This window comes from Xyrauchen texanus, chromosome 29 (genome assembly GCF_025860055.1).
Source record: "Xyrauchen texanus isolate HMW12.3.18 chromosome 29, RBS_HiC_50CHRs, whole genome shotgun sequence".
Lineage (NCBI taxonomy): Eukaryota > Metazoa > Chordata > Actinopteri > Cypriniformes > Catostomidae > Xyrauchen > Xyrauchen texanus.
In genome coordinates, this window is record NC_068304.1 from 28,551,288 (window position 1) to 28,566,062 (window position 14,775).

The 14,775-nt window shown below is 36.7% G+C and overlaps 1 protein-coding gene and 1 long non-coding RNA gene across 2 annotated transcripts in view; both read right to left on the reverse strand.

The window, feature by feature from the left end:
* The window catches only part of LOC127622837 (voltage-gated potassium channel subunit beta-1-like), a 116,451-nt gene extending 113,458 nt beyond the window's left edge, over positions 1-2,993 (reverse strand). Inside the window, exon 1 of the mRNA XM_052096942.1 lies at positions 2,414-2,993. Within this exon, the coding sequence (XP_051952902.1) occupies positions 2,414-2,688 (275 nt within the window). The 5' untranslated portion in view covers positions 2,689-2,993. The remainder of the gene's footprint in view (positions 1-2,413) is intronic.
* An 8,169-nt stretch (positions 2,994-11,162) lies between these two features.
* LOC127622842 (uncharacterized) lies at positions 11,163-13,211 on the reverse strand. Its single transcript, XR_007968016.1, has 3 exons — positions 12,801-13,211; positions 12,042-12,143; positions 11,163-11,310 (listed from the first exon to the last, which is right to left on the reverse strand). It is a non-coding gene; the product is annotated as an uncharacterized LOC127622842 (long non-coding RNA).
* Between the last annotated feature and the right edge of the window lie 1,564 nt (positions 13,212-14,775).

The window sequence follows — 14,775 nt, forward strand, 5'->3', positions numbered from 1 at the left end:
TTTAAGTTACTACTGAAATCTCCATACTTAGACGTTGGTATCTCAGCAAATTGAGCCCAGTTTGAAATCTCTTCTGAAACTTTAGAGGAGACCCATATGTCTTTTTTTTCTTAGAAGACAAATGTTAAAAGTAGGAGACTTAAAACTTCCTTACTGTGGGTAGTGAGTGTCATCAGTACGGGCACAGAGTGAGGGACAAATAATTGAAAAATTCAACGATTGTTGACATGCTCAGATTTCACATCACTAATTGACATTACTTTTTATTTATAATCATTAAAAGAGAATGAGACAGAGAGAAAAACTGAGGTTTAGAGAGCGTGATTGCACTAGGAATAGAGATAAGGTTTGTATTTCCTTTCCTTTCCTTAACAAGGAGATCAAATGCCAATTCACACAAACACTGGACAGCTGAGAAATATTTTAAGACCTTATTTCAACAGCTCTATATTAACTGCTTGCTGTTTTTATCTCTTATAACCAACATAATAAACAGCTATGACCTGATATTCCTATTCTGGGCTCAATAAGAATGTGAGAGCGATCCAGGCCAGTTGACAGAATGGTCACTATCATCAGGTCAGTATTGCAAAGTCACGTTGTCTTACATTCACTGTTTATTTACATGTCTTTTTAGGACATTAGATTTGGATTTCAATTACACATTGAACACTTTTTATTTGATATTATTTATATTTTCATTTTTGCAAATTTGGCTGATTAAAACTTACCCTGGTAATAACTTTATCTAGTTGGCTAAAAGTTGAATGGGCAAAATCCATTATCTGTCATAATTTTCCAGAAAAAGTGTGTTAATGAATTCATTTAAAGTGTAAGCCTAACTGTAAAATTAACATTTAATTAAATAATATTTTATATATATATATATATATATATATATATATATATATATATATATATATATATATATATATATATATACATACACACACACACACACACACACACATGTTGTGTTTCCATGTTTTATGGGGACTTTCCATAGACATAATGGTTTTTATACTGTACAAACTATAGATTCTATCCCTAAACCTAACCCTACCGCTAAACCTAACCCTCACAGAAAACATTCTGCATTTTTACATTTTCAAAAACATAATTTAGTATGATTTATAAGCTGTTTTCCTCATGGGGACCGACAAAATGTCCCCACAAGGTCAAAAATTTCGGGTTTTACTATCCTTATGGGGACATTTGGTCCCCACAAAGTGATAAATACACGCCACACACACACACACACACACACGTAAACATTCAAACATACACATATACACACACACACATACATATACATATACATATATATATATATATATATATATATATATATATATATATATATAAAAACAGCAAGCAGTTAATATAGAGCTGTTGAAATAAGGTCTTAAAATATTTCTCAGCTGTCCAGTGTTATGATATATGTATCATATTTTGTTGTTGGGTAAAAGGCAATTTAGGCAGGGCAAGAAACATTTTTAACTACTGGCCCAGTTGGGGTGGCAGAAGAAATACTTGCTCTTAAGCCTTGCTCTTTTTATTTAAATAAAAAATTTGAAGGAGAAATAAAAAAATCTGCTACACTGACTACATGATTGCTTCAGCATTCCCTCATGATTAAAATTACAATGTATATACAGTTGCTTCAAAATTTAATTGACAGTTAAGACACACTAAGACATGTACTGTATGAACGTCATTGCATTAGATGACAAAATAAGCATTTATTTTAAAGACAGCATGAACACACTTTTCAAGCAATGTCTTTCTTAATAAGAAGTTTGCTAGTACTGCAGACACTGTACAATGTTGGTTTGACAATAAAAATCATACTGACACCAGTTGCTTCCAAAACGGCTCCGAAAAGTAACTTGTGAGAAAGTTTCGAACACCATTTGTTTGCAGATGCCATTGCTCTGATATTTTGTTGTACAAATACATTGTCAATACAATGACATTTATACAGTTTTAAGTATGACTTATGTTCCCAAATAGTTTTGGGGCCACTACATTTACAAAAGAATTATCAATATTTCTTTATGTTTTCTTTCCTTTTCTTGTGTCTCACTCACATAACCACCTACCCAAACACATCTACAAAACGTGAATTTGGGGGTTATTTTGATCAAGGACAAAGTACCACCACATCATCATAACCTAAGGACCGAGAAGGCTGTGTGGGTTTGTGTCCTACTTTTTTGAGTCAATCAAATTCTGCTAGACACAGAGAAAGAGAAAGTGAGAGAGATCATAACTGTCACTTTTTATGCCCTGCACAAACAAAGCACAGTGGGAAGGGTTTCTTGGACAGCATGTGGCAAAGCATCGAACTGAGAGCAAACTGACCTTAACAGACATCCTCATAACTTCCATTCACTCTACATTTAGGACTCACCGGTAAGGCATTCCAGTCTGATAAGCTATGCTATCTTCTTTGGCTCGGCCACACAGCTTCAAATACCAGTTGGTCTCCATCTCCCTGATGAGAAAAGCTTTCCTCGCCCGCAACAGTGCCGCCTGCCGGTTGTGACTGTGGCTGCCATCACGATAGTTCTCTTGTGAATTGCAGTGCCCACGATGCCCTGCCAGAGAAGCAGCTGACGGCCTGCGGTGCCTAGGGGGCTCCTCAGGGCCCCCCCGGCCCACCGAGCTACTGCGAGCTGCAATCATGGCCGGAAGGGCCCCCTCCCCCTATAGAGAGGGGGGGGTTGAGTGCAATCACAGTATACTGAGACTGCTCAATTAAAAGTTGAGAAACTTTACTTACTAACTCGTTGCTTAAATAGTTGTGTAACTGAAACTCAGTGGTTAGCTTTTCATTTCCTCTCTCTCTCCTTCACTCCCTGTGCATTTCTCACTCTTCTTTTCATTCTCTTTTTATGTGCATGTGATCTTCTTCTTCAGCCTCTCTTATAACCTCCCAGTGTGTTGAGGATGAAACAAGATCTGGCTGAGCTCTTAGGTCTGGCTGCAGGACTGTGCAGGGCTGGGTTGGGTTGGGCATCACAGAAGACAAATCAGACTAGGGTTGGGTGTAAATAGCCTGGAATTCCAGCTGGTGTTCTTGAAGGCCCAATGTAAAATCCATTTAAAAAAACGTATCTGCAAATTAATCAGTAATCTGCCTTTCCATCCACCTTTGTTATTGGTATCTGCAAAATCCCCCAAAAAATCCCCAAAATCCCCAAATCCCTCTACTAGGGATGTCAAAATACTGGTATTTGAGTACCAAGTCAATCCTAAAATTAAAAAAAGATGTGTTGATACCAGTGGTTATGCAGTGCCGGTAGAACAGAGTACTGACTCAATTTGATAACCGTGCGTTGTCTGACTGACACAAGACTGTTTTGAAATTCTCACACATGAATTTGAGATATTTGGGAAAAAACAAATGCTTTATAATTAATTTAATTAATATTGTGATAGGTCCTAGTGTGACTATTAAACCACAAAAGAATGCGATTAAATAAAATAAATATACTGTCTGCATGTGCTGCACGCTTTACATTGAATGTGAAGCTGCTCAAATGCAATAATCCCCAAATTAAAAGCATCATAGATAACAGAACAGAGTTCGTATTCACTGTGAATTGTGTCATGCATGCAGAGTATGTTTATAAAATTAAATTGTAGCATTTTGCACTTTATTATTCAAACTGGGCCATTATTATCAATGTTTTCATTTATACTGTGATGCTCTTTTGTGCCTCACTTTACTTGATAAAACATTAGACCAATGTTGGGGTTTAGGTTATGCTGTGAGGATCTTTAAAGAAGTACTTTATTTGATAAAAAAAATAAAAAATTTAAATACAATGCTATGTGTAAAATCAGCAATATTTTCATTTTATATAAGTTTTATGAATTCATTTGATTAGACACTATGTTGATGTTGAAGTTGCATTAAACTTCAAAATGTGGAATTTAGAAAAAAAGAAAAAGAAAAAAAAAAAAGATCTGGGTAAGAAATAGAACATTTCATAGGGCCATACCTTAATACAAATTTGAAGCAATGTTTACTTAAAGGAATGTTCCGGGTTCAATACAAGCTAAGCTCAATCGACAGCATTTGTGGCATAATGTTGATTACCAAAAAAAATATTTTGCATCCACCCTTTTCTTTAAAAAATAAAAGCAAAAATCAAAGTTCCAGTGAGGCACTTACAGTGGAAGTGAATGTGGTCAATCTTTGGAGGGTTTAAAAGGCAGAAATGTGAAGCTTAAAATTTGATAAAAAACACTTACATTCATTATTTTGTTAAAACTTGTGTATTATTTGAGCTGTAAATTTGTTTAAATCATAATTTTACAGTCATTTTAGGGTTTGTTGACATTACATCGTCGTGTGGCAACAAAGTTGAAATAAAAAGGTTAGTAAGCAACTTTATTACACTAAAATCATGTTAACACACATATTGTTTATGTCTTGTGGCTATACTTTAGAAAAAGTGAGTATTTTAATGTTAAAAAACTGGTCCCCTTTCTCTTCCATTGCAAGTGCCTCACTGCAACCTTGATTTTGGCATTTTTTTTTAAGAAAAGGAGGGGCAAATAAAAATGTATTTTAGTGTTAATCAATATTATGCCACGAATGCTGTCGATTGAGCTTAACTTGTATTGAACTCTAGAAAGAATAATCCTTTAATTGAGAAACACAAAGAAACTGCAGTTTTTTTTTAATTGGGGGGGTATTGAAATTGGTTTTGAGGATTGTGAAATTTTACTGGTTTGACTACTAAAATGTTTGGTATTGTGACAACACTAATTATGACAAAATTTTAATTATTGGGTGAATTATAAGGTATACGCAATAAAAAATTACAATGTTTACTTCCATGTAAACAGACAAATATACAAATGACTCTGATCTTGCAATAATGGTTGTTTACAAAATTTTGTCCAATAAAATGCTTTTAAAAAATTCACAAATTATTCGATAAATCCCACCGTAGGTGCCTGTTTCAATAAGACACATGTCAACACAAAAAAGAAAACAGCACTTGTCAAGCCAATTCATGAGGTCTTTAACACTCTATTTTTACAAGCCAACAACTGGCGAGTCCAAACAATCAACTCATAAACTCCTCCTGGGGTCACTGCAGATGCCCTGATGAAGCTTAGTGAAGCTTAGGCTCACCAAACAAACAAACCGATAAAGCAACCTTTAAAATTGCTGTTGAGTTCATAGTGTGACTTTTTAACTTAAAGGGATACTTCACCCAAAAATGAAAACTGTCATCATTTACTCACACTCATGCCATTCCAGATGTGTAGGACTTTCTTTCTTTAATTCCCTTGCACCATCTGTATATAACAGATTTGTATTGTACATATATATACACACATTTTGTATTGTGTATTTCTATATATACTTGTATTTTCTATTCGCTTTTTATTTTTATTTATTTATTATTATCTCTGTTTTGTTGTATTGTTTGTAGAAGCATACTTGGCAATAAAGCTCATTCTGATTCTGATTCTTCAGCAGAACACAAATTATGTTTTTTGAAGAATATTTCAGCCCTGCAGGTTCATACAATCCAAGTGAATGGACAACGCTTCTGAAGATATGGATTTAACCACTGGAGTCTTATGGATTACTTTTATGATAGCTATATTTGATTTTTGGAGCTACAAATGTCTGATCAACATTCACTTGGCTTTATGGACCAAAAGAGCTGAGAAATTCTCCTAAAATTCTTAAATATAGTTCAGCAGATGAAAGAAAGTCATACACATCTGGGATAGCATAAGGGTGAGTAAATGATGAGAGAATTTGGGTGAACTAATCCTTTAAACCATCAATCTAATGACCTTTGGGTCTTTGCGTCATTTAAGGCTAAAGCGGTTTCATAACTTACAGTTCACTGTGGCTTGGCAGTGTGACAGTACCATTCTATAGTGCAGCATAGATAAGGCTCATAAGATATGTCTATGACCGCATTCAGATTTTAGCACCAGTGCACATTCATAAACACACAAACTGAACATCTGGTTCCTAAATGGAAACATTAAAGGGATCATTAGCATTTTATAAAATGGTCAGTTTGAAGCAATTAGAAAATCAAGAAGACCCTCTGGGTCGTTTATAAAGATAGGTAAAAGTTTTCTGTCTTATCATTTCATGCTTACCTCAAGGGTCCGAGAGAGATAAATATGCAAATTATTCAGCAAATTTGTTCCCCAGAAGTGGCTTTCCTTGTCACCAAATTCAGCATTGCATATCAATTATCACTGCTTTGTAAGCAAAAAAAAAAACATTTTGTGTTATTAAAATTTCCTCCAGGTTACTTCAGAGGAGTATAAAACCTTATTTCCTGTTGGAGTTGAGCAGCTCAAAAACAACCTGATGGCTGAAAAACAAAATCTCTTACCTAAGGTTACAGAAAGGACATCCCAAGACCGGCTTTCTTAATCAGTTTCAATAATCTTCCAGCATTCATGCCAATGGGCACAAAACAAGAGTGATCAATGCTCACTGCACCTATCAATGCTTCAGTCTATGTTCTGTCAAAGCCTCTGCATTTAAACCACAGATGCATTCGGTAAAGCAAAAATGACAGCAAAGAGTGAAAGATCAGCCAATTAAACTTAATAGCTATGACTTTCTTGCGATGTGATGTGGGCAAGTTACTACCAATAAACTGTACTCGGATCACATCAGCTAATTTTGCATGCGTTTGTATAATAAGCTCTAATACCACCTTGCTAATGTTGATTAGTCTGACACACTTCACACAACCACTAAGGAATAAATGTGTAACCAAATATGAAATTTAGAGTAACTTAATGCCTTTCCTCTCGTTTTAAAATGCCCTGCACTCTACCCTGACCTTATGGGTCACATTTCCAACATGAGTGCTATTCTCAAGACTTAATAATTGATAAAGGTAATGCCTATCTGGTCTGGCTGTTGATCGGGTTAAGAGTATATGCATTTGGCATTTTTGTCTGTGCAAAGTGGTTTGTGAGATGGAAAGTGAGACTTAGGACAGCAGAAGGAGAGCCTGAAGAAACAAGAACCCGCTAAGTGGACCTTTGACGTGACGTGGGTTGGGAAACTTAAACACAGGTAGATCAGACTCTGACCCGATGACAAAGGTGAGAAGAACTCCATCATTCAAGTCAAGCAGATTGACTCTTCTCATGCTATGGACGAGTGTGACTCAATATACTGAAAATGTAAAATCAAAGACACTCACACAGGAGCCCTCATATATAGAAGTGCAGAGGTGAGAGTATTAAGATGATGATTTCAGTCACTCATTTCAAACAAGGTAACTAAACCACTCCTCCATCCCCCTCTACTTGAGGCCATACATCTATTTTATCTCAATCAACAGAGGTTATGACCTCTCTATACCCATTTTTGCCAAGTATACCCTGGTACAGTTGGCATGCCATAGCTCAAATGCTATTGCAAAGCCTGTTACTATGACAGCAAACATAAAGATCACAAATACACAAGCACACACACATACAAACAAAAACTAAACAGTTACATGGTACATTAACTATGCTCTAAAAATATATGCGGCCGAGGGCACAAACATAAAAACAAATTTAGTCTACAGTTACAGGTCTAGTGGCCTTCATCTGCACGTGCCCATGAAGTCCATAAGACGGTGGGGTGACCGTTTGACTTTTTTGCACTCAGAAGGGTGCTCACAAGCGCCTACTTTTTGCCCTCGATGCGCCCTTCAGCTGAACCTGCATTGGTGCAAGCTGCACAGCGGTCTACTACCCAAGCAGTCCAACCAATCACAGCGGACTGGAGTTTCGTAAAATATTAAGACTTTAGGGAGCATGTTTGCAAGATTCCTTATATATTTTTGTAAATAGCAACATTCAGTTTACCGGCAACATATTTACTAAAGAATGGTGCCGTGGCTTTGAACATAAATATAAAGATTTTTGAGATCTATGGTGGTGTACATGACGTATATTGTGCTTTCTATATATTTAAATGTTTAAAGCACCTGCATCCAACCATCCAGGTCTCGGAGTTGTGTTTGTTTGTTATAAACATATTTAAAAAGATAAGATTGGGGGCCTGGGTTGCTCAGCGAGTATTGACACTGACTACCACCCCTGGAGTCGTGAGTTCGAATCTAGGGCATGCCGAGTGACTCCAGCCAGGTCTCCTAAGCAACTAAATTGGCCCTGTTGCTAGGGAGGGTTGAGTCACATGGGGTAACCTCCTCATGGTCTTGATTAGGGGTCTCGCTTTCAATGGGGCATGTGGAAAACTGTGCATGAATCGCGGAGAGTAACATGAGCCTCCAGTGCTGTGAGTCTCCGCAGTGTCATGTACAGCCAGCCACATGATAAGATGCGTGTATTGACTGTCTCAGGAGCAGAGGCAATTGAGACTTGTCCTCCGCCACCTGGGTTGAAGTGAGTAACCATGCCACCACGAGGACCTACTAAGTAGTGGGAATTGGCCATTCCAAATTGGGAGAAAAGGGGATAAAAAAAATCATAATAATAGCAAAAAAGGCAGGATTTTGTTGTTGTTACATATGTGCAAGGTTCATGATTTTATCTTGTAAGGCTTCATTGTCAGTGTGTTGCTTGGAATTAATTAATAAAATCAAATATTCAAGAGTAAGTTTAAAGTGTGTTCCTTTAGCCTATCAATGTCATTACTTTATTTTTTAAATAATAATTTTTTAAATTCCATCTGCAAGAAAAGCATAATGTATAAAAATGCATCATCTGACTGAACTCTTGAAGTCTGACCCAGATGCACGCATTTATAAATCATGCACCATCATGGCCTTGCTGATTAGCGCCCCATATGTCTGCATTCTCTTGGGAGACCAACATCTGGACTGGACCAAAGGACGACGGCAAGGGCATTGGGTGCCATTTGGGACAGTGCCACACAGTGTGACCAGTGTAGCCAGATTCCTGAACAAATGACTCAAATGGGCGGTTATTTTGAACCTCCAGCATGCAACACACAAAGAGACCAGTGTAATGTGCTTCCCAGTGACTCTTTTGAGCTCGTTGTTTTCAGTTAATTAAAAACACTTCAGTCAGAGCAGTTCCTGACATGATGTCAGTGGCCTGGAAGTTATGACCTCAATCATGTCCAGCACATAATGAACCAAGAACTGTGTTATATAATGTTGTACTTAAGGTTGCTGAGACTAAAACTCAGGCAGTATAGTTACTTACTGGTTGTTCATATAACAAAGTGTTTACAAAATGTTAACAATAGGCCAATATATTACAAGTTTTGTTGTAAATAGTGATATTTTATTAAAATAAAAGAATAATAATTAATTAAATGCAGTATATTAGCACATTTTTGTTTAGTGTTTTATTTAATATATTTACTGTATGACAAATTATTGGATTGCATTTATGACTCTTAAAAAAACAAAATTGCATTTTTTTTTAATTTTATTTCTCTGATTTGTTGCTCTGTTGCATGAAATCAATGTTGACCCAAGGTAATGAATCATGCATAATAAGAGCAGGAATGTACAGCAGTGGTACGTTCCTGCTCTTATTATACATGATTCATTGGTACACATTATTTCAAATAGAAAATACTTGCATGTGCAATCTTTTATCAAACAGTAATAACTATTCCTGCTTCTAAAACAAATTTCCTGATAGGCTAATATCACAAATACTGTGTATTTCAATCCCATTCTTTCCATACACTTGACTGTTAACCAGTATGTAAAGCCCACAATCCTGATGGATAAAATTAAATCAGTAACTTGACTTGCCCGGAAATATGTCAGACAACGGAAGTAATTTGCAATTGGCATTTGACGTTGACTTCAAGCTGAAGAGTTGCCCCGGAGAGAGAGACAGGAGTCGCATGATGTGAAATGATTCCATCTCCCAAAGGAGCGGAGAAACGGGTCTCAATATTTCCACAAGCATTATATTAAAAGATTTTTCGTCCTCAGAGTAACATCTCTTTAACACTGTAATGAAACAGATTGGAAATTAAGCAATGCTTAGAAAGAGAAAATACTGTAACTTTAGAGAAATAACAGGAGGAAAGGAATGAAAGATAAAGAAGAAGGTTATGAATAGCTTGAGTCATGATAGTGGAAGACGATTAACTTATGGATTCTTGATGGAAACTTGAAACATGAAGATAAAAAAAAAATCCCAACTGAAAATAGTGTTGAAATCCATTTTCCAATTGAGCCTTTTGTGCTGTGGATTTTTCCTTGACTGTTTCAGAGTTGAATACTTCAGAACACATGCCAGTTTTTGCTGTTTGTCTAAAATTTGCAGAAATGAGTGGTCACATTATGCTCTTTAAAACATACACACTCATGCTGTGCTGTTTCAGCCCAGGTCAAAAAGGTTACTTAGGGTGATACAATTCATCAAAGAAAATAATATTGAGTCATAGCCAGAAGAGCTTCAAATATAATTGTCTTGGTCCCAAGGGCTCTCATTCAGCCAAGTGATTTTATTGCAATTGAGAAGGGGGAGATCAAAATGAAGGGAGGTGAGAAAAAAATGGAATGATGCCTCTTATTCAACAGAGCCTAGGGAATGGTTTTATCTCCATTGGATATGCACAGAGGAAAAAGAAAAATAATGTCCATGATGTGGGGACAGACAACAATGCATCAGATATGGTAATCATTCTTTTATAACTTATTGTGGCACACAGATTCTTCTCAGCCATTGTCTAACAGAGCTTTCCTGACAGTCTGGTGTCCAATTACTTGTACCATTCTAACCTTACAGAACATCTGTTAACCAGGCTCCAGTTTTTGCCACACACAATTTTAGATCCATTCTGAACATTTCTCACTCTCACCTCTGCTCCTCTGTTGTGAGTTTGAAAACAGCTGCTTACACATGCTGAGTGCAAAAAGCCTCTTCTCAGTTGTAGAGTAGCAAGTTCTCTCAGTGAGATACTGTGACAGTGAGTAATTGTTATTTTGAAAAGGAACCAGAAAGTGTTGCTTATGTACTTGCAAAGCTTTGTTTGTATGTCAATGTGGGATTCAAAAATCAATGCTTCAAGCCGATATCCTTTCAAAAAAACAGGCGCTCTTTGCAACAATTAATTTTTTTATCTTATCCATATGTTTTCTTCCTTTCAACAGGCTGTCACGTTGTTCTACAGCCTCATTAATTCAATATGGTGTGCAATTGCTTAACGGGAAAGTCTTTGTTCAGTCAGTTTATCTCAAAGAGACAGAAAGGAGTGAATCAGCCATCCAGCTGTCAAATCACATCACTGCTGCAACAATGAGAGGGGAATAAGTGAAATTGACCTTCGTAGGGCAGCTCCTCCTGCTGGACAAAGATAGACACTCTTTACCACTAATGTGCCATCATGCGACTGTAATTAATGGTGCATTTCATCTCTATCTCTACGCAATGAAAGCATCTTAAAAAAGGCATCTGATGTAGTTATTAACAAATGTTTACAGATGGATCAGATATCAAATCTTTCAGCTTAAATACTAGACAAGATAGCAAATGGACACATTTCAGAAATGTAATATACTGTGTGCTTGGGTTTGCTGACATGTTTTTGGAGGTTGGGGTTTTGGTGAGAGAGCATCATTTAATTAATTAATAAGTCTGGCCGACGTTATCATAGAGGTAAAGTCACCTAACTTTAAGCACCTTAAGTACTAGCAATAACACTGCAATCGTCAATATGAAGACTTTCAAGGTGTATTAGGAGGCACATTTTCAACTGGTGCATGATAGCAGAGAACTTAATTTCCTGTTCAGTATTAATCAAAAGAGAACATATTACTTTAACAATTAATTTATGTGATGTTACTTGTTTCAAACAGTTTCCCCTCTAAAGACCATTTTACAAGTGTGGCTGTTAGCACAGGAGTTCAGACAATGTAGTCTCCTGTTGAGCTTGTCGAGACAATCTGACCCCTCCTCAAAGCATTTACCACCAGGATTAACACAGTTATTTACAAGAACTCAACAACATACAGGTCCCTATCCACAGCTGATTATCATCATAGCTCTTATCATGATTCATTTAAACTTTTACTGACCTGTAGGGCATCTTTGAACTTCTGTGACCTCTGCCACTGTCATCTATCATATCTCGTTTGGCCTCCATTTTATCTGCCATACTATTCAGCCACCTGCAAAAGCTGACCAGAATACAATGGTCATTTCCAACAGCACACTTTACATTTCATTGCAAAAATAGATTAAACATGACTCTTCTTTTCCTTTTAATGAGGATGAATTAATCTTCTGGATCCACATCAACATGGTTTATCTGTAGCAGAAATGTTTTTATGATGACTCTTGCTTGCTTGCTTGCTTGCTTGCTTGCTTGCTTGCTTGCTTGCTTGCTTGCTTGCTTGCTTGCTTGCTTGCTCTCTCTCTCTCTCTCTTTCTCTCTCTCTCTTCCCTTGTCTGTCACACACTATTGAACAATTGGGTTATCTTTGTTGAAAGGTTGCAAAAGTGATATTCATTTGATTCTTGCGTCACATATCTTGTGTGCAGGTAACTGTTTTTCTGGTTATATTACTAAATGTCCTAGTTTAATGTCAGGGAAGATGTAAATTCTTCATCTCACAAAGCGTGTGCATCAGTGTTTGGTTCACACATTGAATATTGTTCTTCCATCTAATTTGTCCATCCAGAGGATTAAACTTTAATGAGATTCCACTTAAACCTCTCAACCTTTTGATGTTTAAACAAAACTAATAGTATTATAGACGATCAGCGTATGATTATAAAATTACTTTAAATGGATAGTTCACCCCAAAATGGCAATTCTATCACCATTTACTCACCCTCATGCAATCCAAGATGTGTATTCTTTCTTTCTTTCTTTCATCTGCTGAACACAAATGAAGATTTTTAGATGAATATTTCAGTTCTGTAGCTCCATACAATGTATGTGCATGAGTGCCGACATTTTGAAGCTTTAAAATCCACATAAGGGCAACATAAAAGCACTCCAGACAACTATTTATACGGTTAAATCCATATCTTCAGTAGCGATATGAAATTTAAAGGGGTCATGAAATGTTCTTTTTTTATAGTTTTGTTATCTTCCTTGAGGTCCACTGATAATGTTAGTAAAGTATTTTTCACCAAAACAGTCATCATTTTGTAATATATGACGATAATTTTCCACCCTGCCTCTGATCATCTTGCTGAAAGCTTGATTTTTGCCTCAGCTCCTCCTTTAAACTTCAATGTAAACGCCCTCTGTTATGATTGGCTAAAAGCGTGCAGCCCCTCAAATTCAGCCATTTTTGAAACTCAATCTGAAGAGAATAATCAAGCACCAAAACATTAGAAATGTACATTTCACGTTTTACACATAATGCACATCCAACACATTGCATCCAAACATATTACTCTATTAATCTCAAGCACAACTGTTAACACTCACACCCTTTCTACACCGGACGCAAAATCAATAATGCTGTCTACCATGGAAGCGTCCGTTGCGGTTCGTCACTCCAACAGCAAACAAACAGGTGTCCCATTCCATTTTGCACTGGCGCTAGTAATGGCAACAACACAAAGACACATTTCAGAAAGTTTGTAGACTTTTGAAGAAGTTTGCGCCCGATGTAGACAGTCTTAAGCCGTTGCGTTGCATCAACAGACGTCATCATCGTGTCAGCATCATAAACAATCATTACATTTGAAATATTAATGAATGGAACTGTTTACTTACATTTTTGATTGGGTCCAATAGTGTTTTAACTGCCTCATATCATTCAGTGACAATTCCTTGGCAAAGACTCGTTTTATGACTGCTTCACAAGATGCACACCTCCAGTTTACATTCGCCGGAAACAAATAAAAATGGTCATAGATATCCATCTAGTGTATGTTTACTTACACCAACAATTAAAAATAGCGCTGATAGGCGAAAGAACAGTTTGTTGAGCAGTTTAAGCAACAAAACAACAGGAGCCACAGCAGCTGATGAAATGCATCTTCTCTTAAGAGTTGAAACTGGACACTGCATCTTTTAAAAGCATGCTGGAGAGGTGACAACATTCAAAGACGTCTGTGTAGAACATGTTTGTATTCAAAAATAATTCAAAATAGTCCAGATGGGTCTCCTTTCGTATTCAGGAGTAGTTAGGCCACAGACAGTAGGCCTTTTGACCTTCTCTCTGTCTCTGTTTATGAGCCAAGTGAACACCAGTGGGCGGGGCCATGGGTGCAATGATTTTAAAATAGACTTTGATGTTGCTGCTGTAGAGGTTGTCTTGAATTAATGAGTACCCTAAGTGATGTAGGGTTGTCACAGAAGTAAAGAACGGGGCGTTTTGGCAGCTTGGTTTCAATTCCCCCATTTGGCAGCTTGGTTTCAACACCCCATAGTGCAATAATGTAAATACATGTCTCATGGGCATATTGAAATTCACATATTTAATTAAATAACTGTACATACCCCTACCTTGCACACACCTTACCACTTAAACATGTACATAAGCCATTCTGTTATATGTCTATTTATTCACTTACCTTGTTTTATATTCTGTGTCACTGTAATGTTCTGTGTGCACTTGTTTCTCCTATCGCCAAAGAAATTTCCTTGAGAAAACTTGGCAATAAAGCTCATTCTGATTCTGATTAACACTTTTATTGCACTGGGGAATAAGTTTTGAGTTCTGGAATTTACAGTATGTTTTTATAGTAGAATGACCTCTTATATGTCAAAATATCAAAGAAAATTAGATTCCTCATTACATGACCCCTTTAAGTGCTCTTTTATAATGAATTATCCTCGTTTCAAAG